A 24,072-nucleotide genomic window follows, 5' to 3' on the forward strand; every position below is an offset into this window, starting at 1 on the left:
ACTTGACCTTTGCGATCCTCTCGAAGGACGACTCAACCACAAAGTCCTGCGCGACGTCCATCCGCGCAATATATTGATGACGAGCGGCGGGACGCGGATCTCGTGCAGCACCGATATATCATGACAGAACACTTGTCCAGCTCACCACTGGCACCCTGCGCAATCATAGTGCATTGGTCGGTCAGGACTCAGCACACGGCGGTACATATGAGGTTGCGGTTTGATGGTGGGGCGCATGCTACGAAGGCGGCCCATTAGCCATTCTGCAGAAATGAAGACTTGTGTGCCCCACTACTTACAATCATATGTACATTGTAAATTGGAACAGACAAGATTGGAAGCAAACAAACGTTGCCGAATGAGGATGCCGCTGCCGGAGCGACTGCTCAGCGCTCATCTCTCTCCAACCCGCATCTACATAAGTACTACATTCAACTTACTTCTCACTACAGTCGCCTGTCGTCGAAAATGTCCTGCTATACGCTAGTGTTGTCGAACCCGCTATTCCGACCCTCGGCACGCCTTGTTATTCGCGCAAACGCGCGGTTATTCTCAACGGCCCCGTCTCGAGCCCAACCAGCGGGCAAGGTTCCTGACCACGAGAGCTACATCCTCCTGCACACGCACCAGCCGCCCTCACAGTACCCACCACATTTGAAGACCCCACTCTGGCGGAAGCTCAAACTCGAGGCGGGCAGCTGGGGCGGGCTCGTCAACTTCTCCTGGTCGCCGACCCAGCCCGTGCATCCGCGGTACGCAGGGCTTGGTGAGGACCATGCAGGCGAAGAGCTCTACTACGCTACCGCTTTCTCCGTGGACCGCGCGCCGCTCTACATCCCGGAGGTGTCCCTGGCGAACCTGGACACAGTCGTGGGCCAGCTGCGCGCGCACGCGCAGAGCAGTCAGCTCGCGCCGGAGACGGAGGAGGGGCAGATGGACGAGGCGAGCGAGGCTGCGGCGAGGCTACACTTGTACGTGTGCACCCACGGCCCGCGCGACTGCAGGTGCGGTGAGACGGGGGGAGAGGTTGCGAAGGCCCTCCACAACGAGATCACGAAGCGCGACCTGTGGGATCGCGTCTCGCTCGGAGAGGTCGCGCACGTCGGTGGACACAAGTGAGTCATGCTTCGCAGTACTATCGGAGAGCACCTAGATCTCAACACGCGCGTTCACTAGGTTCGCGGCCAATATATTAGTCTACCCCCTCGGCGACTGGTGCGTGTGCTCCGGGTACTCCGCTATGTCTTCCCACTTATCAGCTCCCCAGGCTAGGCTCGGTACAACCAGAAGATGTCCCGCAGATACTCAGTGAGATACTGGCGCGGCACGACGAACTGTCGGCCACCCAGACCTCCGGCTCGCCCACGGCACCAGCTTCGCCACTGTGCCCTCCGTTCTGGCGCGGCAGGATGGGCTTGTACAAGGACGCTCAGATCGAGCTCGCCGCTCGTAGTTAGGGCGACACAGGCGGCGACGTCTGTGCCCACAGTACGAACAGGATTTGCATTGTTCTGTACACCAAATGCCATAGCTTATTCTCCGTGCCGGCGTAAGTGCTGTTCCAAGTGGAAGCTGTTCAGAACGAAGCTGTACGCTTGTCCGAAGGTGAATCTATGGCGTTTGCTCCGAGAAAAGTTTGGGTTCATGATACTCGATTCCAGTCAGTGTCATCAAGTTCCAAGTGACACTGATGGTCCGGTCGCTCGCACTTGTCGATTGAGGAACCGTCTGATATTTCGCTCGGCTGTAAGACCTAGCAGAAAGATTGACAACAGAGACCTTGTATACACCATCGTACGATATAAATGGCACAACACGAATAACAGAAGGCAGCGGTGACCGCAGACTGACATACCAATATTAAACCCGCCAAGCGGATCACATTTCTGAGTAAAAAGCGAAGTACTGTATGAGCTGGGATATTCAGCGTATGTAGCCTACATCTGAGTCATGATGCTCGTAGTGTCATCTATAATCATATCAATGCAAAGTACTCATGAGTCCTATACCTCTAACTTGTCTGTTTCCTGCAAGGTCATGAAGCCACAGTAGGAGACACGGGGACGTTGGACCGGATGCGCAGGATATCTTGTCTCGATAGTCCTGCTTGGTCGCAGAGCGAGCGGAATATCGAGTCCTCCTTGTCGAAGAGGTTGAGGGGCGTGTCGAACTCTGCCACATGACCCGCGTCCATCAGCAGTACACGGTCGTAGTACACTGTCGTGGAGCAGTCAGCGCGGGCGTGAGTGGTCTACGGAGAAGCCACTCACCGATAGTGTTCAGACGATGCGCGATACACAGAAGAGTAGACAACGCAAACTCCTTCTGTATCGTCCTCTGCAGCTTCGCGTCCATCTCGAGGTCAACATTGCTCGTCGCCTCGTCCTGCATCCCACAGCATCAGCATGTCATACACCTCGTTGAACACAGTGAAACTGACGAGAACGATGATGCGGCTGTTCTTCGCCAACGCTCGACACAGAGCCAACATCTGCTTCTCCCCTGCGGAGTAGTTCGACCCTTCGTCACCGACAAGCGAGTCCAGGCTGAACTTCGCCTCCGCCGCGGCATCGTGCATGCCGTCCTTCGGCAACAGCCACGTCCGCTGCAGGGCAGAGATCAGTTCCGCATCCGTACGCGTGCCTTCTGGATCACTGCATGAAGCCTTAATGAGGGGCTATGAGGGAGACGGAAGGGTGCGGTCGTACAGGTTCTGACGCAACGTGCCCTTGAAGAGCACGTTGTCTTGCGGGACTAGGGCTAAGCGATTCCGTAGCGTCTTCAGCCCGATGTTGCGCGTGTCCACCCCGTCGATCTCGACGGATCCATCGGCGATGTTCACCGTGCTGCGCAGGACAGAAAGCAATAACGTCAATGATGACAGGCGCAACGCGTGCGGGGCGACATACCGGAACAACGCCTGCATCAGCGAGCTCTTTCCGGCACCAGTACGGCCGACGATGCCAATCTACATGTGCGCCTTGAGTAACGGTGAATTGTGGCATGGCGATCGGTACATACCTTCTCTCCTGGGCGCACAGAGAAGCTGACCTGCTTCAGGACGAGCGGCAGGCCTTCGCGGTACGCCAAGTCGACATCCTTGAATTGGATCTCGCCCTTCTCTGGCCACGCCGCGGGTGGATCGTCAGGCTTCGTGTAGTCGCCCTCAGACGGCAGCTCTGCGTAGTGCAGGATACGCTCTACAGCGTTGAAGTTCTGCTCGTTCTGCGCATACGTCTGAACAACCTGCGCTGTACGGTTGTCAATGTCAGTCCTCGTATCCACGTGTGAAAAATAGAAAATAGATGATCCGTACAGAAGACCTGCGTGACTAAGCGGTGGGGTGAGCAAAGAGCTGTTAAGGTCTTAATCACGAAGGAACGGACGTACTGCTCAGCGTGTACGATAACACGACGCCGACTTTGCTCGGACTGATCGTCTTGCTGAAGCCGGCCGCGAAGAGAGCGATACCAAGGACAAGGATGTTGCCCAGCAGATCGAGCCGAGTACTGAGCCACTGCTGGATAGCTATGACCATGTAGTAGGCCCTATTCTCGACGTCGAGACCATACTCCGTCTTCTGAATGAACCGATCCTGTACGTGACGTAAGCCCTGACGGTCGTGCAGCGGAGGGGTGTGTCAAGGTACTCACCTCTTCTCCGTATGCCCGGACAGTGCTGATGCCGGTGAGTGATTCTGTTGGCTGTGTCAGTAGTCGTGGGTAGAGCGACTTCTAGATGACGTACCGGCGTAGGCAGAGTACAACTTAGACCGCAGGATGGAGTCCAAGCGCTTTGTCTCAACCGAGCTGCGGCGGTAGTAGACGGCGGCGAACATGTAGAAAATGCCCAAGGGAACGAAGATGATGCCTAGGTAGGGGAATGTATAGAACACCAGGAATATCGTTCCTACCACCGAGCTGTTGACCAATGTAGCCACTGCTGGACGCGGGCACAGATGTATATACGACATACCTTAGAGTCGACAACAACTGTCCGATTTTGCGAGTCAGCAATACGCGAACGATCCACAAAATATGTCACGTACCACGAAGAGGGTCATGGAGATTTCCGCGTCGATAGTATCCTGGTCTCTCGAAAGGCGGGAAATGATGCGCCCTGAGTGACATGAGCCACCTAAATCTCCTGATAATCAGACAAGTTGTTCCTTACCGATTGGCGTTGTGTCGAAGAAGGACACCGACGAGTGCATCACATGGGCAAAGGCCTTCTGGAACATGCTGTATCCCGCCAGGAGACTAGAGGTACTGGTGATTGATACACAATGTTAGCCTGCAGCCTTTCCGCTTAGACCTGAAATCCTTACGTCAAGGCATAGCTGACGCCAAATGAAAAGAGGGCACTAGCCACACCGAGCGCAGCGTATGTTCCCATGTAGTCCCCTTGGTTGAATCCCTTGATACTTCCCGCAGTCCAGTATCCGAGGAACAAATTGTTCGCGACTGATGGCGGGTTTAAGGACACTCATACCATCCGACAACGGAAACCGCATACCTTGAGCACCCTGCATAAGGGCAACCAACAGCAAGAGCAATGGAGCCCACGCAAGGCCACCGGCGTAGCGGAAGAAAGCGCCATATGTCTTCCATGACACCGATCCTGTGAGCCGCTCCTCTTCCTGCATGAGCTGAGGTTGCGCGACGTCGGACTCCTTGCTTGCGCCGAGAGCCACAGACTCGTCAACCTTCTCGACGGCTTGGGCCTCAGCCTTGACCTTCTCCTTCTCCATGTTTCCGTATTCCTCAATCATGCGCGAGAAGGTGACACTATCTTTCATTAGAACCTAATCAAAAAGAACGTTAAGATTTCACTGAAACCAAGAAGGCATGCAGACTCACCTCAAAGGAGCCGCGCTCGACAATAGTACCATCTTTCATGACGAAGATTTGATCGGCTTTGTCCAGGACATGGAGAGCGTGGGTTACGAGGACGCGGGTCTTGCCAGCGAGAGGACCGTTCAAAAAGAGGTTGTCCAGAATCATCTTTCCCGTGTGGGCATCGATCGCACTGAGCGAGTCGTCCATGAGAATGATGTCGGCGTCCGAGTATGCGGCGCGAGCGAGAGAGACGCGAGCCTGGATCAGAACGTGAGGGCACGATGGGTACACAGCAATGATGAGTGGTTACCTTCTGGCCACCTGCGGCAGACTTCATGATTAGTCTCTGCTTGGTCATTTTGGAGACGAAATACATGGACGCACCGCTCAAGTTAATGCCTTTCTCTCCGATCTCAGTCTTCTCGCCGTAGGGCAACATCTCAAGGTCACGTTCAAGACAGCATGCCTTCACTATGGCGCGGAACCTGCATGACTTGAATCAGTTATCATGCTCACGGTTGGATCACTGTGATAGGATGACAGACCTTTCTTCCTTATCTTCGCGGCCAAAGACGATGTTCTCTCGGAGGGTGGCGTTCATGATCCAGGCATTCTGTGGTACGTACGCGACCGACGATGACAAAACGGTCTGGCGGGATAGTGCGGTCAGCACCGGCAGCGTGAAACTTCACTGTTACCCACATGTCCCTTCGTTCTTCGCATCTCGCCGATGAGAGCTTGCATCAAGGAACTCTGTCAGGGAGGGCTCAGCTATCGAAACAACCCGCCCCGGAGTTGAGGTTCACCTTGCCGGAACCAATGGGCCCCAGGACGACAGCGAACGATCCGCCCGAGACCTTGAAGTTAAGGTCCTTCAACTCGAACGGCTTTTCCTCCTGCTCCTCATCTTTGGTCTTTTCTTGAGACCCCTCGGTAGGAAGCACAGGCTCGTCCTTCTTTTTCCTGCCAAACCATCCGCCACTGCGCTTGCCATCCGCCTTCTGCTTATCCTTCTTGTCCTGCGGCGGTCGGCCTCTCGACGGGCCATGTTTGCCTCGATCCGCGCCGGCCAAGTCTGGCAACTCCTCCGGGGGAGGCTTGTGCGCGGTCTCCCACGTGAAGTCGCCCTCGACGTCGACGGCGAACTTGCTTTCGGACTGGATCGTGTACGGCTCGTCGAGCTCTTCGGAGGTCAGGAAGTCGCTGATACGCCCGAGCGCGACGATGGAGTCTGTGCAGGAGGCAACGACCATGGGGAAGAACATCAAGGGCTGGCGGATGATCTAGCAGGGCAAATGCGTTAGATACGATACAGAGCCGTCGGCAAAGTCGTCATACATTGAAGTATTGCAGCGCAGTGAAGATGATGGATACGTTGAGGTCATGGCCGCTTAGTCCATAGGTGATCTACAGCCCAGAGTGTATTGAGTCTCGTACGGAGCATTGAGACACGACGTCACTTACGAAGGAAAGGACCGCGGCGAGAACGGGCAAGATCGTGACTACACTGATGAGATTCGCCAACGCCAATCTGCGCAAAACCATCCGCCGGATAAGTGGACGACGGTGAGTGCACGGATGCTAGAATCTACTGACCCTGTCTTCCTGACCCGACTGACTTCTTTCTGCCGAATCTTACCGACTTCATGCTCGAAGAACTCCTCCCAGCCGAAGAACTTGATGAGGCGAATGCCCTGGAGGACCTCCGTCACAGTTCGCACCCGCTTGTCCGTCAGCACCACGCCCTTGCTGCGCTGCTGGAACATGACAATCGCGCACGCGACCTGCACCGGGAAGCCGAGGACGAACACACCCAGGCCGACGAGCGCAGAGTAGCCTAGCGTCTTGATCAGCAGCGCGAGGCAGATGACGATCTGGATGGGCGCGACCCAGAGGTTGTGTGCGTAGTACGTGTTGCGCTCGAGGCGCGTCGCGTCCGCAGAGATCATCGTCGTGATCTTTCCGACGCTGTGTTCCAGCCGCGAGCGTGCGCTGAGCCGCAGGGACTTGCGGTAGATCGCGCCGACGACGCTCGTGCGGACGAGCAGGCCGACCTCCATCGACATGAGCGTGTAGTGGCACGTCATGAGACTCGACGCCTCCTGCATGACGAAGATCGCGAAGGCGAGCCCGATGCCGTAGCCGATGCCTTGGGGCTGCGAGATGAGAGCGCGGTCTGCGGACGGTACCTGCCAGTAGTAATACCGCTCCTCCAACCAGTTGAGGAGGCGCTGGTTTACAAGAGGAGTGGTCGTCTGCAACGTATCTGCGAAGAGCCGGTTGTAACGGTGCAATGCCTGAAGAGGTCTAGAAACACTTACTGCCGAGAAGAGTAAGAATACCGGACGTCCACCAAAGCCAGAAGTAACATCGGTTGAGTGCCTTCAGCAAGGACGAGTCGTACTTCGGCTTCTTGTCTTTCTCGGTCGCCCCCGACTCCGAACGTTTCCTTCCCTTCCTGGCTTTCTTACCACCGGTAGGAGGGGGTGGTTTGGAGCCGGCGCTATCCTCGATGTCTATGTCATCCTTGTCGTCCGTGGCGTGTTTCGTATCTAGGCCGTTCTTGTCGTTTGTGGATCGTTTCTCGTTCTCGATAGTAGCACTCGAAGTCGATGCCACCGAGGCCGGTCTCTCCTGTTGGTCGGCTGGGGTCTTTCGCCGTGAACGCGGCCGCTTCTCAGGAGGACAGCGTTTATAAAAGTTGCGCTCGAGTTCATCGGTTAACGGGTCGGTGAGCCTCTCTGCTGGAAGCTCCCATAGATCTGCCAAAGCGAATGGACATTACATTAGTGAATATGCACGTCCGGCGATTGTCAACAAACCGTACCTTCTTTCTCGAGGGGACGGGAGAAGCCGACTTGCAAGAACGGGTCGAGCCATCCAAAGAGCAACTTCGATATCCAGCTATCGCAGGCGTTGTCAAGTTGATTTGCATGTGCAGTATTGCACGCATGCAGAACGGTTCCAGGACATTGTACATACCTGATACCGTTCTACATGGCACAAGATACAGATGACTTACGAGGAGTTGACCACAGGGGCGATCTTTCCATCGCCGAACCCCGGGGGCGCAGGGGTCGGATGCAACGGATTCCTCATGACCGTCGGGAACAAGGGCCACTGGACGAATGTGGGACGAATCGAGGTCAGTACATGTACATTATCAAGCGTTGCTATTATGCAGTCACTCTGACTCAATCAACCGACTGCGGCGCCGGATAGCCACGCAAGCGCGATGGTTCCACTACTGCGTGCACATGCACCGAATATGCACTTTCTCAGGAAGACGGCTCGCCCACGTATGCTCTGTCTGCGCCGCGGTGCCACGCGGTCATATTAAACTCACCTCCACCGGGCTCCGTTGTCCGTTCCTGAGAGAACACACATGGGCAAAGGCCTCCAAAGGCAATGCCTGGCGACGCTCCCCGCATCGCGTAGATCTAGCTCTCGGGCGGCGGATGGTGACATGTCAGATCTCGACACGTATGGCGCCGGCGCAGAGTCAGAGCCCTCATCAAATTCGGCCGTTGACTTTGTCTGCAATCAGGCCAATCAGGGCGCATCATTTTGTCCGCATGTCACGTGCTGCCCGCATTGGGAACACCGCGTGGTACCGTCAGATCTGGCTCGTCTAGGCACCGGTTTGAGGAAGAACGCGCTCACTCAGAGTGCACTCAGACTGGTACTTAACCTCCACATCGCTGGGTTGCCTGGGCTCAGGTCCTGAGGCCTGAATCTCTAGCTCTCTTCTGTGTCCCCATCAACATTCTACCAAAACGGGCGGTATCGAGGGCGAGCCAGACCGGAATTTTGAAGCCGAGGTCGACCGGTAGAGCGTGTGGATCAGTTGAAAACAAACCTAGACCAAGCCGCGATGCCCTACATACACTGCGGACAAACCCCTTTGTTTGGCGTTGGATAAGTCTCAGATCATCGTTAGAATGAGTATATCATCTCGAAATCCGAACATGAATTATTATCGGTGACCGAACATTGAAAGGCACGGCTCCTCATTGGCTGCATTTCAATGTTCGGTCCAGGAAAATAGATAATATTCGGATTTCGAGATGATATACACGTTCTGACAATGTTCTGACGATGTAAGCGCTCCGTGCAACCTACTTTGTCCGCAGTGATACGCGTACGCCTGTGCACGCCGCTTCTCGGAAGGGAGTCTAGAAGTAAGTATATAACAGCTAATGCTATATTAATATGCTAGACTCCTCTGGAGTCTGCAGCAAGTGTGGACGTGTCGACAGGCGGAATGTGTCGGACTCGGTATCACTCATGCATCATTGAAAACTCACCACAATGGGACCTAGTTGCACACCGAGTCGAGGACGAGCCAAAGCGAAGCCCATACACATGGTTGAGGCCTGAGGTCGACCGGCAGAGTGTGTGCATCACCTGAATATAGGACGAGGTAATTGCAGGTGCCGCCTATGCACCTTTGTCGGGAAGAGATCTAGCATGGGATCAGCTGGACACTAGCTGCAAGACTCAGACTATGAAAGACGTACGTTATGATCGAAGGAAAGTTGAGATTTCCGTGGATATGTATACATTCCTACTCGTAGCTATGATATGACTCACCTACTATAGTAGACTCGGGCTGCAACGATTGTCATGAAATGCTCTACCGCTTTGTGGTACTTCTATGCCCACTTACACACACGAACTACAGAAAGTACTGTCAAATGCGTGACATTATCTGTGGCCCGGTGCTCGCACGCACCGTTGTTCTGCCAATTGCTTGTACATGTAATAATAAGCTTGTAGGCCGATCTACTTCGATTGTGATCACGATTAGTCAGTCAGTCAGTAAGTGAAGTCATTTATTTTTGATCGATATAAGTACGAGATAACCATACTGGTCAATGCACTAATGGAATGAATACCGGAGTTTCAAACGTTAGCCTTCGTGAACTTCCTTATCCCCCCTTCTCGTCAATCCCACTTTCTCCTCTCCCCTCACTGTACATGGCCACCGTTTCATGATCTAGTCGTATTCTTGTGCGGAGGCGTCGCCGCTATCCAATTCTTGCATCTTTCTTCGTATTTGCCGTAAATTCCCTGACGGAGGAGTAGTACGTGTACGCGATGAGCGTGACCACTGCAGCACCACCGGTGTGTTAAATTGTTTCCGCTAACGAGATGGTGTTTGACGTATGCACATCGACAGGGTGGCTTAGATGGCCTGTTCTCGCTGTCCGCGGTCGCGGCCAGCGCGGCACCCATCCCCGTTCAGCAGGATGCTACCCGAGAAGCGGCCGCCCCTATAGCACCGAGCAGCTACGGTACTCGCAGCCTCAGCAGCACCGGACCTAGCAGTCTGGGTGTCGGGGCGAAAGTCCACCCACCTCACAAGAATCGCAGGCTCTCGTCCAGCGGCCAGGCACGGAGGAGATTGAGCGACGCGCGGGAGGCAGCGAGCCGACCTTCGTGCGTTACACGTATCATCTGAGCTCGCCGAAGACATATACTCTTGTTTACAGACCTGTCACTATCTCCACGGCCGCGGCCGCGCTCACTTCTCTCGCGAAGCTCTCGCTATCCGGAACGCCGCCGCCCCAGGCATCGACCACCTACGTATCTGCAGCTGGCGAGATCGAGTCCGCGTCTGCACCTCCACATGACACGAAGCGGGAGGAGGCAGACCTCGGCGGTGGAATTAGCGTCACCGCTGGCAAGGGTACAGGGAAGAAGCGCGGTACGATCTTCAAGTGCGAGAGCTGCTCCAAGGTCTACCGGCACCCGTCATGTCTCATCAAGCACCGCTGGGAGCACTCGCCGCACTGGCGCGAGGCGTCCAAGTTCCTCCTGAGCAAGCACCAGCAGGTGCAGCTGCTCGAGGTGCGTGGTGTTGACTCATTCCCACGAGCGCCTAATACCGAATATGCACTGCTTCCTTCTACAGGCAGCTGCCATTCTCTCGCACATCGCCCCGTCGGCCAGAGGGGGAACGTCCCTTCCCGATGACCGTGCACTGTGGCCTTCCTACCTATCAGGTGGCCTCGTCCCGCCGCCAAGCGCTGAGAACGCTAAGGCGATGGGCGTCTCGACCAAGCCCAGTCCGCCTTCGTTCTCCCTCGAGCAGCCCGCGCCGTTCCCCGTATCAAGCTCTGTACCAGCCCCGTCGGTGCCCGTGCTCTCGTCCTTTGCGCGCTCCGGCCCACGTATGCATGATTACGACGTCGCCGTCGCGGGCGGCCTCACCCAGCTGCGCCCCGGCGTGCTCGGCGTGCCCACTGGCGCCGAGAGCCCAGCCCCGCCGCGCACGGACAGCCCTACGTACAGCGTCGAGCGATCCGCTGCGGTGCCGATCACTTTGCCATCGCAGGGTCATGGTGCGTACCGCGAGCGCGACCCGCTTGGATACAGCTTCGTGAGCCGCGCGTCCGCCTCAGACGCGTGGAGCTCGCCTGTATCCACCGGCTTTGCGCAGTCGTCCTTCCGCTCGTCCTCGGCGTCCGCCTCCGCACTTGGTCATTCGTATGAGCCCTCGGACGGTATGGGCGGTTGGTCGCTCCCGCGCTCGTCCATCCGCTCCAGCTCTCGCTCGCGCAGCGGGTCCGTCTCCGAGAGCGACTTCGTGGACGTGGAGAGTGTGGACGGGGACTACGCGTACGGCTTCTCCGCGCGGAGCATCAAGCGGCAGTCGAGCTTACGTGCAACGAGCGTCGGAGAGAAGATCGAGGAGGAATGGGACGGGATGGAGATGGAGATGGAAATGTGAACAAGGAGAAGTTTGCCCAGTTGTTTGTGTAAGTAAGAAGTGGTGTTTCCGAGCTGATGGTCGGTGTGCGCATGTAAGATGTATTATCTATACCGTGTTTTACTACCGTCGCGCTCTGTCTGCTCTTGTGTATTGTTCTCTATTACTGTCAGTCTGACTGCTGGCACATATACGGACCTTTGACAGGATGCGCTCATGGTCGCCCTGTTTGAATTACTTACTGGTGGCCTGTATCTCCGCGGGGACTCGAAGGATGAACCCCGGAGGAACACCGGATGTACCTGCTGGATACACTTGGGCTCCAGGACCCGCTCATGTAGACATGTCGAACTCAGCATGCAGTAAGTAATCTCGCCAGAGTCCGAAGATTGGAACCCCAAGAGATACCCTATACTAGCGAGCTGACGGTATGGATTGACTTACGAGGTGAATATACTGCATTGCAGGCCGATACCCATAGAGCATTCGATGACAGTATGCACCAAGTCTATCACCTTCTGAATTGGCAGTGATACAGCGCGTAGGCCATCGGGTGTCACCTACTGCACAATGAGGTTGACTCGCTTGGCATGTACCTCTCAAATCCGCTGAGTACCAATGCTGTATGGCGATGTTGATGGAACATGTCAGTCAAATCGTTGAGGATAGGAGATGCAACCAAAGCCCAATTGGAGTAGAATGTGCGATGCAAAACAGATGTGCGCGAATAACTATTACTACAGTATGCACTTTCAGTGTACCAGCAACTATGAGCTAGAAAGTGAGAAATCAGGCCGAGCCTTCCGTGACCTGACGGATGATCTTCAACGACTGCTCCGACCTCGGGCGGATATCGCATTTGAAGGGCGCGGGTGTCCTGTTCGCCGAAGACTCTCAGTACTGTATACACAATCTGTCTGCCAATACATCATCGCTCACCTGAAGACAGAGTTGTCAAAGACGACGGTCGGCTCGATGACGTTTCCATTGTCATCGATAGCTTTTGAGATATCTAGAGTTGCGACCATACACGCCATCACAATCCAGAGGGACTGCTCGATGAGGTGCAGGCCAGGGCACCGTCTGCGGCCGAAGCCAAAGACGTAGTTGCGCGGGTCACGGCGTTTCGCGGTGAGCTCGTCGGCGGGCTCCAAGAAGCGTTCAGGGAGGAACGCTTCGGGTTCAGGGTATACCGCAGGGTCACGGACCATGTTCCTGAGAAGGCACGTTTAGACGGACTCTCACAACCACAGCCCGCTGCGAAGACTCACCACACGTTGCCGAACACGATCGTGCCCTTGGGTATGTGGTAGCCGTTGAAGAAATCATCTTCCATCAAACGGTGCGGAAGCGCCAGGGGGACGGGCACACCCCAGCGGAGCGTCTCACTCATGACAGCTTCGAGGTATGGCAATGATGCACGATCGCTAAAGGTTGGAAGACGTCCAGAGCCGACAATGGTGTCCATTTCCTCCTGTACCTTCGCGAGGACTTCGGGGTGAAGCATCATGGCGAGGATAAAGTGAGAGACAGTGGTCATAGTCTACGGGAATATGAGCAGATCGTTAGATCCGAGAAGAGATGGTGCTTACGCTGTCAATGCTGGCCGAGTACATAGAGTTCGCGGTCCACCGAATGTCGAAATCGCGCTGAGGATCGATCTGTTCAGCCTCCTTCTTCTCCTCGCTGCAGCGCTCCTGGAGCTCTTCGAGCAATGTTGTGCAGAAGCACGGAAGGGCGCTCCCATCTCGCTACCACAACCGATCAGTTCGCTCCATCTGTCATGCACAAAGAGAACATACCATTCGCTCCTTGACATAGGCGTAAGGCTTCTCGACGAACTCTTCCATCTTTGCCTTCCATACCGCTGCCTTGCGCTTGAAACCTGCGCCGGGCGCCCAGTCAGGCAGCTTTTGTACTGAAACATTTGTGCGTCAGGAAGGTTCACTCGCCCCCGGTCAGCAGGGCACGTACAAGCAGGGATAACGTCGACTGGCCAGATGCCACCACCAGACGCGATATGGTTCGACAAGATGTCAACGCATTCGTCGGCGAGACCGAGGAACTCGTCGTCGTTAGATCGCGCCTGGTACCCGTAGACCGCGGACAATGTCAGCCCACCAGCATATCTTGAAAAGACAGTCCCGAGTAAGTGAATGTGGCAAAGGCCCATACGTGAGGGACGAGAACGTACCGCTTGAGATTTGCGACGTAGTCCGCGGGGTTCTGAAGTAGCCGCCTAAGCAGGTCATGCGCCTCGACCTCAAGCAGGGGGTTGTATTGTTTGACGCTGTTCACGCCGAGCGCCATATTCATTAGCTTGCGTTGGCGGCGCGATTTGTCGCCATAACGGGTAAACGCGACCTATATCGCGCGCGCTCAAGTTAGATCGACAGTCCCGCCTGCTGCCCGATCATGCGGCGGGACGTACCATGTTCTCGCAGCCACATCTGCGATTGATGGTTTAATCATGAGCCAACTCATTTCGCTTCACCGGGCACGGATGTAGTACGCACAGATCTCCGGCCATGACGAGGCCTGGCTTGTCGGAATAGACGGCGCCTCGCTTTTCCAGCAGCTCAACGGCTATTTCATACTTGTTGATGAAGACGAGACCTTGTCCGAACACATGGAGATAGGTGAGGTCACCTACAAGGTGGACAAATTGGTAAGTCGCCGTGAGGTCAAATTCAGCACGAGGATGAAGATATGTCAGCTCCCCGCCGGCATGCACTGGACACCGAGGGTCCACTCGGTTAAAGACCTGAAACACTAACCAGGAACCTGCATGCCCCGAACTCTCGCCACTGCATTACACAGGGCCCGGGTATGTCGGACACGCTTTACACGCCTCCGCGTGTCTTTCTGACACCGCTGCGAGCAAGAAGAGCTGCACAGTTACTCACCGTACTGTTTTGCCCACTGTTGCGCGCGCAACCAGAGTTCGTGAGCAGTCAAATCGGTGATATTCCCGACAAGGGGAAGCGGTTTAGGTCCGGGAGGTAGAGCACGACGGGGCTTGCTGAGGTGCGACCAGACGAGGTAGATTGCTGCCAGTACGAAGGCAAAGGTGATAACGCCCATGGTTAGATAGTTAAGTTATCGAAAGAGTGTGTGCTGGGATAGAAGACGAGCGGACGAGAGGTCGCGGTATATATGGATCAGGTCGACGGATGAAATTCCAGGCGGCCGATCACGACACGACAAGAGGCCGGGATGCGCTTATCCCAGGTGGGTATGGGGCGTGAACGAATGAGTGGATCGGGTTCGGGCTGATAGGTGCGGGCTATGAATCAGAGCTTCCAGCAGACGCCAATACAGACGTGCATGGACGCTGGGAGATGCCACGGGAAGAAGGCCGGATATGTTATAGGCCAGGTGGCGACGCCCACGGGGCTTTATACTAGCATGGGCGTCCAGCCTTCCGGAGTCGGGTCGCGTTGTACGTCTTCGGCAACGGCGTGCGTTTGCGTATATGGGCGTCAACGTCACCCTGCGCGAAACGCTACTACATTGAAGCAGACTGGCGTACCTTGACCGCGACGCCGCGGCTACGTCCCGGAGGCGAGCGTGCGGCGAACGCCATGGCAACTTGGGCGAATCCCCCGCAGAGCAGACACGACGCATCCGGCCTTGACAATGCGGATTTGAGAGGGAACCTGCCAGATTGTGGTGAGAGAATTCGCTCACACAGATACTTCGCGGCCGCATTTTCCTGACAGCGAAGTCCAAGAAGGTTGCCATCAGAATGGCGTGCATCCCTCGCACGTGGTCCAAAGCTTAACGTGAAAGGAACGTCCCAATCCAGCAATCACCTTCTTGCGCGATCTGGCATAGTCTAGGGCGCGAAGAACAACGTCGGCAAGAAGCGAATAAACCCCGCCAACGACCTAGCCATAGCGAAATTGCGGCCGCGACGGTTGTTGAACACAGCTCACGTCATGTCGATCCTTGCACTTTGAGGGAGTCCGAGGGACTCCCACATCGTGGTTTAATGTGATCCGGCGTGCCGCCACTAGGCTGTTCCGAGATCACTAAAAACTCGTAATCGGGAAACAAGCGAGCCGCCGCAGGACCTTGGTAAGAGCGGACATGTCGCGGACATGAGAGTGATCTTGACCCTGGGCTGATGCTTCTTACGCGGAGGGCCGACGTCGGCTGTTGGGGCGCGTTGAAGCCTAACTGCAATCTTCTCCGTCTCGAGCCAAGAAGGAACGCTGACCTGCCGGGATAGCTGTCTGGGATCGTGTTAGTGTTGCATTCAGCTCGGATACAACAAGTTACAAATGCTTCTCATAGATCTCGACAGAGTCCTCATCAGCAACGTCCTCCTTGAACCAGCGCTCTTCTTCAGTAATCGGCACGTCGTTCCCGCTCATCTGACGTTTGCGCATGAGCCCGTCATCGTTAAACGTCCAATCCTATTATTGAAGGGGCAATATCGAGTTAGCTCGCAATTTGACAGAACCGTGTCGCCGATTCATACCTCGAGACCGTAGCATCTATACCACTGTTTAGAGCCGTCGGCCTTGAGCTCAAACCACTCGTAGAAGAACTGCCAAAGTGATGTCACTTTACGTCGCCTTGTACCTCGATCTGGCTATGCACTTACCTGCACCGCGATCTTATTATCGGTAAAGGCGAATAGCTCCTTCCTGAGTCGGTAGCCATTCTCCTTCTCCCACTTTTTGGCCAGGAATTGGATCACCTCTTCCCTGCCCCTCATGAATTGGTCGCGGTTCCTCCAGATGGTGTCCGGCTTCATCGATGAAAAGATCAGCCATGAACGACTGCACTCAGGAATCTACTGACCGTGTACGCCTGCGAGACGCGCTGAGGGTCACGCGTGTTCCAGAGGCGTTGCGCAACCTTGACCTTCTGAAGGGCTGTCTCCGCGGTGAAAGGTGGCTTGATGGCGGACATGATCGTCAATGCACAACTTGGGTTTTCGCTGAACCTGATGCTCTTCATTTATAGGCCTTCGGTGAGTCATGCGTTGTAGATGTTGCGATATAACTGGGTGGTCAGCCTCCCAATGGCGCTTCGACTGCGTGGACCAAGGTGGTTCGCATCAGTGAGCAGCTGCTGCAAGAATAGCGTTTGGAGTAACGAGCGCGGTTTCCGCCATCGAATGGTGAATATATCGGGTTAGGCGATCATGGCGGCAGCTCGAAACCGGGTATCCTGAGGATGTCTAGCATGAACGAGCGTATCATTTCCCGCTGTGGCCGCTGAAGCGAGGGAGCTGAGTCATTGGATTTGTGAGTTCCTGGCGAACGGCGGGTACGGTGTGAGAGGGGCTTGGTAAGTACACAGGTCCGGCGTCGAGTACCGCATAGATTTCAGGCGCCGGGGGTGTAACGGTGTGCATCGCGGCATCATGGAGCGACGAGCGGTGAGGCCTGTAGGGTTGAGGCAGGAGTCTGGAGCAAAGGCTAAGGCCTGCGGAGGCAGCGTTCAATAGAAGAGAATGTGATGGGAGCACGACATGTCTGGGTCGAGTCGCCGTAGAGTCCAAACAATACTGCTCTGGACTGGAGCGCCGTTTAGAGTGACGATATGCGCCTTACATGCGCTTGAAAAGGCGACAAATTACAGGTCTAAATGCAAACCGGGAGTGATTTTGGCCTCCCAGAGAATCTGCAATTTGTAAGAACGGTCGCATGACTTGGCAGTTCTAACTCGACCAGTACTGTGCCGTCTTTTCTACAGTTGCAAGAAGATACGTACCGCCGTGCCCAGTTTCAATGCTCTGTCGTCGACTGGTTGGCAATCCTGGGCTTGCTTGTAGTCTGGTTTTCGTCAGCAAGTCATTGGTGAGTGAACGGAGAAGTCAAAGGACGACGCTGGACGACGACGCCGAATCCAGGACGAGTCCTCGACGCTCGTTTCCTACGGTTTCCATGTCTCGGGCATTGCCGCCGAAACGCGACCACGTGATGCGATCTTCCAACTCTGGTTCATTGGACGCTCTGATCTTGAGTCTCCTCACTGCACACGTCGCTCGTGTTTGATGTTTATACCTCAGCTCCTCTACATTGAAAGCCTCTCTATAAGTCTATACAGTACGAACGTAAGTGACATAATAAGGTAATACATCTCGCATCAACATCCGTGTCAGTTCATGCATCGGGAGTCGTCGTTGTTGGGTGCACGAACTTCCCGCTTCCTCTCATGAACGTATCCTGCACGCATGGTGAGCTCATAAAATCAAGGAAGTGTGTTATCACTAACCTTTGTCATTCCTCTAATGATCAGGCCCAGAGCTGCACGCGACTCATAGAGCGGGTACACCACGACGGAGATGGCAGAGCAGAAAGCCCATATCATCCCGATGACGACCCACGCTGTGAGACCCCTTACGCCGTATACGGTCTGAGCGAAGAAGAGTGGGAGGGGTATAATGATCAACATGATCAGCGTCTGCAGGCGTCAAATAGTCAGCATCGGTAACATGAAACAGAGAAGAAGAGCTACTGACGAGGGCAACAGACGACCACGCCGCAAGCCTAAACGCCTTTTTGAGCGCGTTAGGGTCAAGCTCTTTCTCCTCCTCCACCATCGCTGCCTCCGTCGAGTTCACGACAGGCTCGGTCGACACCTCGCTGGCGACGCGCTTCTTCTCGTCCACGTATTCCTCCGACTCGCGCCCGACACCATCCTTCTCCGACGGAACATGTGAGGGCGTGTTGATCGCGCGGGTGGCCTCGAAATTGAAGTCATCGGGCCAGATGAGCGACGTCGACACCGCAATGATGCCGCCCATTCCGATCGAGGCGAGGTTGCCCGACAACATCTCGTAGTTACCAAAGGTCGTCTGTGGTATAGCGTCAGAACATGATCGTCCCTGGAATGGTGAAGGGGTGTAACTCACCGTGACGTTAATGACTCCGTCGTTGAGCGTCGCGGTCGAGACGAGCCACGCGATGACACCGCAGCAGAAGCCGATGACAGCACCTGCGATACAGCCCCACTTGTTCGCCTTGCGCCAGGTGATGCAGCACGCGATGGGGACGACGGCAGAGCCCAAGACGACGCCCATGAAGTCGTACAGCCAGCCCATGGAGATCCCGATGTAGTAGAAGATCAAGCCAAGGACGCCCATGACAATGGCGAAGAACACAACCTATTTTCCAGATCAATAACCAATGACAAAGCAATCCAAAACTGCGACGAACCATCGCATGCGAGACACGCAGAATCTGAGTCTCCGTCGCCTGTGGGTTGATGTATCTCTTGTAGACATCGTACGTCAAGACGGCAGAGACAGCAATGAGCTCCGCAGAGGTCGCAGACGTGACGGCCAAGAAGAGAACGATGAGCAGCGCCGCGGCACCAGACTTGCCCAGGAGCGCAGACGCCGCCGCAGATGCAGGAAGACCTGCGCCGATGTCTGCCGCGGTCAGGTTTATCATGTCCGGGTCGCCCTTGAGCGCGACCGCGGAGAGACCGAGAGTCGTCGCGAACATAAACGGAATCGCAAACCTATGGGGTCTATGTGTTAGCCACTAGAAGCATGCGATGTGGGCAGAGACTGACCAGGCAAGACCACCAAGCAGGTACGCCTTCACGCAAGTCGCAGGTCGGCTCGCGATCGCGCGCTGCCAGTACGCCTGGTCCTGGAAGACGGTCGCGAAGTTACCAATGACGTTGATCACGCCGAAGATCAGGCCGTTCTTGCTGCGCATGGTCAGGTAAGACCCGTGTGCGTTGCCCGCAACGGGTGCCTCTTCGGCGGCCTTTGCGAGCAGAGAGTGCATGGCCGAGAAGGAGCCGATTTTGTCCGAGGTCGTGTAAACTGTGAACACGAAGACGAAGATGATGGCGAAGAGCACGGTGGTGTGCGTGTAGTCGCAGAGGAGCGTCGCGCGCATACCGCCGACCACCACGTAGATAGCAACACCAATGGGGATCAGGAAACAGGCCTGGAGGTTGTCTGGTCAGTATTGGGTAACAACCTCAAGTCGATGAACGTACCGCAAGTGTGTTCATGCCCGTGAGCGAGGTCACAGTAGCAGAGCCACCGAGGATAAGCATGGACGAGACGATTATGTTCGTCGCCAGACCGAAGAACATGAAGACAAGGTGGGCGGTCCTGCCCCAACGAGCGTAAACGATCTCGAGCCATGTGTGTGCGTGAGGGGCGTTCAATTTCAGCTTCGCCGCAAGCTAGACGCAGTCGTCAGTTCCCGACTCGCCAACCAACTCAGAGACTCGTCACACGACCCACCTGTGCAAAGAGCAGGATCTGGACCGTGGCACCTGCGCCATACCACCATGGGCCGGAGATACCGTACTGGTAGGCAACAGCACTCGATTGCAGCTAGAAGTCAATCATATGTCAGTTTATTGACCGAGCAGTGGGCTATTGCTGCCTTACCAACGTCGCGGCCCATGTCCATGCAGATACGATACCCGAGGCGATCAAGCCAGGCTTAACGCTCCTGGAAGCGCTGTTGAACTCTTCTGAGTTCTTTGGGGAGAACCCGGTGTATCGAGTTTGGATAGCCGTCAATCCAACCATGAAGACGCTGAAAAACAGGCCGATTCCGACCACTTCAAGTCGTCGCATCAGCACACGGCGTTCATCAACAACACGAAGATGACCACTCACCGACACCGTAGCCCGCGCCTTGAGGAAGCACTGGACTGCTCGACATGACTGCGTCAGTTGAGAAGAAGCTAGCGCGTCTTTAGGTCGTATCAGGCAGCTCAAATGCTAGGTGGACTCGCGACTCCAGCGAAGAAGTCGAAGCGGGGCTGGCGAAAAGCCATGAACTCAGAACTTCGAGATTTTATACCAGAGCTTCCGATCCATCAACACCCCAGCGCCTTCCGGTCTTCAGGGCCTTCTTCGCCCTATCGGAAGCCCGTGTGTCCACCTCCGTTGGCTATGGCGCTGACTTATCTCGAGGACACAGACGTCGTTGATAAGGTCATGGTTCACCCATCCGCGTAGCGGCTGCAATGATGAGTGGCTGGCCGGGACATCTTCGAGAAGAAAAGCAGTGTCACAAATGGGGCAGAGTTGCGGACGGTTTGGACCAGGGATTCCGTTGCCAGTCAATACATGTCGTACATCGCAACAATGTTGGCGGCCATAAAGCGCGCACACTGGCAGGTGGCGGTGGCTGGCGCTAGCAGTCAGTGCGGGGCAGGCGCTTCCAGTGATCAGGGGTAAGCGGGGCGCGATCCGTGCAATCGAACTTCGAATCTCCCATCCGTTCTCCCGCCCACCGGCATCGAGATTTGCCCTCCGTCGTTCCGCAGGTAGAACGCTGCCCTATCGAGTCTAAGGGATTGTAGGGACAGGCACTTGGAACTTGGCAGTCCAGACGCGTCGAAGTGGCCACCGGTACAGATAACAGTAGTAACCGGTCTGCATATCGAGCATCCCTCTGAGTGCTGTGGCGTTCTAGACCTACCAACAGTGCACTGTGCAGTGGAAAATCATCAGCAATAGGAGTAGGGTGAGGCCGGGAAGGCACGAACCATATGTGAACATCGCGACCTTGACGGCCCCTTGAGGTTCCTATCAAGCCAGATTTGTGCAGGTGGTTTGTCACAAATGTGAATGTCTGGACTGCGCTTGTCCGGAAGTCAGTCGATTATTGACTTGGGACAAATCCACCAGTTCTTCGTCGCTGCTGGCAGACGAGTGTCAACAAACGCATCAGTCGCGGGTGGTGGACGTCTTCCGACTGATCCTACATCAGTTCAGCACCAGACGTGATGTATTCTTCGACATGAAGGTTACCTCTGCACCCTCAGGAGTCCATTGGACATACGATGGTTCCTTATTCTCCTCATTCGGGGAGCTGACTCCACGGCAGAAAGAGAGCCAGAACTCATTGCAGTCCTAGTTGTACCGGCGTAATTGAACATGCACAATCTGCGAGTCACTGCGTAGCTCGAGTCTCGACAGCTTGAGCATTTCCCCTGGCAACTGCACGCGTTAGTTGAACCGTGCGAAGTCGCAAAACTGCCAGAGAACTCACCGCTCCGCACTACACACTTCGAGGAACCGGTGTCCCCGAAGTTGTAGCAGTGAGGATAAACCACAGTTTCACCAGGAGGAGAATAAGACAGTTGGTCTCCCCTAGGCAAAATCTAAACACGACCTTCGTGAGGGGAGGAGGGCGGTGGTATATGACGGTAGCAGTGACGAGTAGTACGATACCCCGGAGCGAGCACTTGCGCGATGGCGCACCACACAGTCACCTTCTTACTCTCCTCGCCATGGCAGCATCGTTTGCCAACACTGTTTTATTAGCTATCACCTACTTTCATACAGCCAGAAGCATAGTTACCTCAATTCACCAACACGTAGCCGCGCTCAATTCTGCCATACCTTAGCCACGAAGTCTTCCATATCACCCAATATAGCATCCGGCCTCTCCAACGCTGCGAAGTGGCCGCCGCGCGTATGCTGCTTGTACCAGACCAGATCACCAGTCACGGCGATCCAGGCCTTCGGGACCGGCATCAGCTCTTGCGGGAACCACGAGAAGCCAAACGGCTTGTTGATGTGGTTCTCCGGCTGGGCGTGGAAGGAAATCTTGTCCGCGCGCGGGCCGAGTCCGTGGCGATACGTGTAGATGGAGGTCGGGAAAGTGTCTGTCAGCCAGTAGAGGGAGACGGATTCGAGAATGGTTGTCGTGCTGGGGGGCTCGTCGGTCCAGGTGAGGAACTTCTCGCCGATCCTGTTGGGCACCCTGGTAAGGAGTTGAGCGGAATACCATGAAGCAGGAGACGTACCAGGCCAGAAGCGCGATTGGACTGGCTGAAAGAACGAGCCCGATCGTGGAGGGGCGCGTAGCGTGCTCCAGGGCGTAGGCAATGCCGGCGGTGCGGAACGCATCACCGCGCTGCAGGGCCTTCAGCTCTAGTTCATCGATGTCCGAATTGGAGACGCCGTCGGGCTTGGGGGCGGGGCAAAAGTTGACTAGCAGGACACCTCGTGAGCGCAGGTCTGTCGTGAGAACCAAACACACATACGGTGCACCGCTTTGCAGGCCTCATACCTCGACGCCAGACTCCTGCAAATAAGGCTTCCTATGTCTCCGCCCTGCACTACATATCCCGTCTCGCCGAACCCGAGCCCCTCCAGCAGCCTGTGCATCAGGCGTGCCGAGTCGTGGGTCGTCCAGTCCTTGTCCTTGGGCGGGCGGTCGGAGAACGCGAAGCCCGGGAGCGACGGCACTATGAAGTGATATGGGAGTTGCTCGGGAGTTTGGTACTTCCTTTTGAGGAGCTCGAGCATGGGAAGGAACTCGAGGAAGCTTCCGGGCCAGCCGTGGAAGAAGGCGATAGGAACAGCGGCAGGGTTGGTGGAGAACAGGGCGACAAAATGGATGCTGTAAACGCGGCCGTCATCGTCCTTCACGGGGAGAGTGAAGTTCGGGAAGGAGTTGATGTGCTGTTCGGTGGCGCGCCTGTACATGGGATGCGCAGTCAAGACGATAGCATGGCCACGAAGGAGATACATAGTCGCATCTTCATAAGTTCAAGACTCACCAGTCGTACTTCTCCCACTCTGCCTTCGCGTTATCAAGCCACTTCCGCGAGATGCCAAAGTCATTCAGGTCGCGGCTCTCCTGTAGGTTCTCCCATGTCGCAGGCCCGATGGGCGACAGGGTGACGAGCTGCTTCATCTGCTGGAGCTTCTCCTCTGGAATCGATACCGTGTAATTGTATGGCTGAATCTTTGCGCCCGTCGGGACCGTATCGAACAGAGCCATGCTTCTGACTATCCGGGGGTGAGACTACCGCGAGAAACTCGATGAAGGTGGTGGTTTCAATGAGATGCTTATTCTGCAGGCGACGCTTCAGTAGCTTCAGTAATCGAATGGGAGATAGCCATCACCAGTGACCACTCAATATTCAATTGGCCCGGAGTGCACCTGATTTACCAGTCCACTGGATCGTCTTGGTTCTGAGGTCGCTTCCTCGCCATTGACGTCGACGTTTACTTGAAACACCTCGACATGATGAACTCGAAGGCAAATGTCAGTGCTCTTCCCGATATGTTTATGGACCTGACAACGGTGATGGTGAAAATGACAGAAGAATAGTTGCGAGCGAGTTGAACTGAATCAACGAAGTCACAGTGTATTCGGCAGACTACGAGCGCTTATTACTGTATGATCCATATGATACTTATGAAACTGTAGTAAGACGCGTGACCATTCGCTTCAGATACTTAAGTACAGTCACAACAGTATAGACTGTAACACCGCGTCCGTCACGTCACGCCAGTACCCACTTCCAAATCGCATAACGACTCGGACCTCGAGTAAGTACTGTGCAGCTCTCAAGTCGTAACAAATCCTTGCAGTAACAAAAACCCATAGATCACACTCCGAACGATTCACAATGGCTGTGGGCTCAGATGAATCCGACAGTCATGGTTCGGCATGTTTGCGAACGTGATATCGCGTCAGAGCGAAGATCGAATATTATCGGACACTGACTCACTCAACCTCTACCACTACTACGAGGGAGGTAATACCGACTCCT

General features: G+C 55.3%; 7 protein-coding genes across 7 annotated transcripts; 2 read left to right on the forward strand and 5 right to left on the reverse strand.

The window, feature by feature from the left end:
* The first annotated feature begins 376 nt into the window (after nt 1-376).
* C8Q71DRAFT_792375 (Sucrase/ferredoxin-like-domain-containing protein) lies at nt 377-1,624 on the forward strand. Its single transcript, XM_047925413.1, has 3 exons — nt 377-1,115; nt 1,177-1,215; nt 1,268-1,624. Exons 1-3 carry the CDS (start codon nt 469-471, stop codon nt 1,455-1,457), a joined length of 876 nt encoding a protein of 291 aa, XP_047772412.1. The 5' UTR covers nt 377-468; the 3' UTR covers nt 1,458-1,624.
* Nucleotides 1,625-2,035: 411 nt separating this feature from the next.
* On the reverse strand, nt 2,036-7,937 carry C8Q71DRAFT_718992 (multidrug resistance-associated ABC transporter; the record flags this gene model as incomplete). Its single annotated transcript, XM_047921265.1, has 25 exons — nt 2,036-2,217; nt 2,271-2,385; nt 2,441-2,654; nt 2,709-2,846; nt 2,910-2,968; nt 3,022-3,251; nt 3,317-3,331; nt 3,391-3,595; nt 3,654-3,697; nt 3,748-3,939; nt 4,045-4,119; nt 4,174-4,268; nt 4,328-4,463; nt 4,516-4,804; nt 4,860-5,096; nt 5,206-5,323; nt 5,384-5,487; nt 5,541-5,591; nt 5,645-6,121; nt 6,177-6,245; nt 6,303-6,369; nt 6,435-7,104; nt 7,160-7,600; nt 7,666-7,742; nt 7,861-7,937. The coding sequence occupies 25 exons, from the start codon at nt 7,935-7,937 to the stop codon at nt 2,036-2,038; spliced, it is 4,377 nt and encodes a 1,458-aa protein (XP_047772413.1).
* Nucleotides 7,938-9,737: 1,800 nt separating this feature from the next.
* Nucleotides 9,738-12,022, forward strand: C8Q71DRAFT_792391 (uncharacterized protein). Its single transcript, XM_047925414.1, has 4 exons — nt 9,738-9,965; nt 10,021-10,280; nt 10,334-10,691; nt 10,756-12,022. Exons 1-4 carry the CDS (start codon nt 9,939-9,941, stop codon nt 11,572-11,574), a joined length of 1,464 nt encoding a protein of 487 aa, XP_047772414.1. The 5' UTR covers nt 9,738-9,938; the 3' UTR covers nt 11,575-12,022.
* A 320-nt stretch (nt 12,023-12,342) lies between these two features.
* C8Q71DRAFT_799918 (cytochrome P450) lies at nt 12,343-14,637 on the reverse strand (the record flags this gene model as incomplete). Its single annotated transcript, XM_047925930.1, has 10 exons — nt 12,343-12,430; nt 12,493-12,768; nt 12,825-13,096; nt 13,146-13,304; nt 13,356-13,471; nt 13,528-13,682; nt 13,748-13,917; nt 13,985-14,003; nt 14,070-14,202; nt 14,460-14,637. The coding sequence occupies 10 exons, from the start codon at nt 14,635-14,637 to the stop codon at nt 12,343-12,345; spliced, it is 1,566 nt and encodes a 521-aa protein (XP_047772415.1).
* A 1,196-nt stretch (nt 14,638-15,833) lies between these two features.
* On the reverse strand, nt 15,834-16,476 carry C8Q71DRAFT_799919 (uncharacterized protein; the record flags this gene model as incomplete). Its single annotated transcript, XM_047925931.1, has 4 exons — nt 15,834-15,974; nt 16,040-16,108; nt 16,166-16,312; nt 16,366-16,476. 4 exons carry the CDS (start codon nt 16,474-16,476, stop codon nt 15,834-15,836), a joined length of 468 nt encoding a protein of 155 aa, XP_047772416.1.
* A 1,185-nt stretch (nt 16,477-17,661) lies between these two features.
* C8Q71DRAFT_454389 (urea transporter) lies at nt 17,662-20,468 on the reverse strand. Its single transcript, XM_047918650.1, has 10 exons — nt 20,168-20,468; nt 19,934-20,109; nt 19,784-19,876; nt 19,531-19,722; nt 19,093-19,478; nt 18,732-19,038; nt 18,428-18,679; nt 18,035-18,370; nt 17,788-17,976; nt 17,662-17,738 (listed from the first exon to the last, which is right to left on the reverse strand). The coding sequence occupies exons 1-10, from the start codon at nt 20,211-20,213 to the stop codon at nt 17,676-17,678; spliced, it is 2,040 nt and encodes a 679-aa protein (XP_047772417.1). The 5' UTR covers nt 20,214-20,468; the 3' UTR covers nt 17,662-17,675.
* Nucleotides 20,469-21,889: 1,421 nt separating this feature from the next.
* C8Q71DRAFT_718966 (Alpha/Beta hydrolase protein) lies at nt 21,890-23,294 on the reverse strand (the record flags this gene model as incomplete). Its single annotated transcript, XM_047921263.1, has 4 exons — nt 21,890-22,256; nt 22,312-22,498; nt 22,552-22,988; nt 23,071-23,294. 4 exons carry the CDS (start codon nt 23,292-23,294, stop codon nt 21,890-21,892), a joined length of 1,215 nt encoding a protein of 404 aa, XP_047772418.1.
* Between the last annotated feature and the right edge of the window lie 778 nt (nt 23,295-24,072).

Source organism: Rhodofomes roseus (genome assembly GCF_022264815.1).
Source record: "Rhodofomes roseus strain CIRM-BRFM 1785 chromosome Unknown C8Q71scaffold_47, whole genome shotgun sequence".
NCBI classification, from domain to species: domain Eukaryota; kingdom Fungi; phylum Basidiomycota; class Agaricomycetes; order Polyporales; family Fomitopsidaceae; genus Rhodofomes; species Rhodofomes roseus.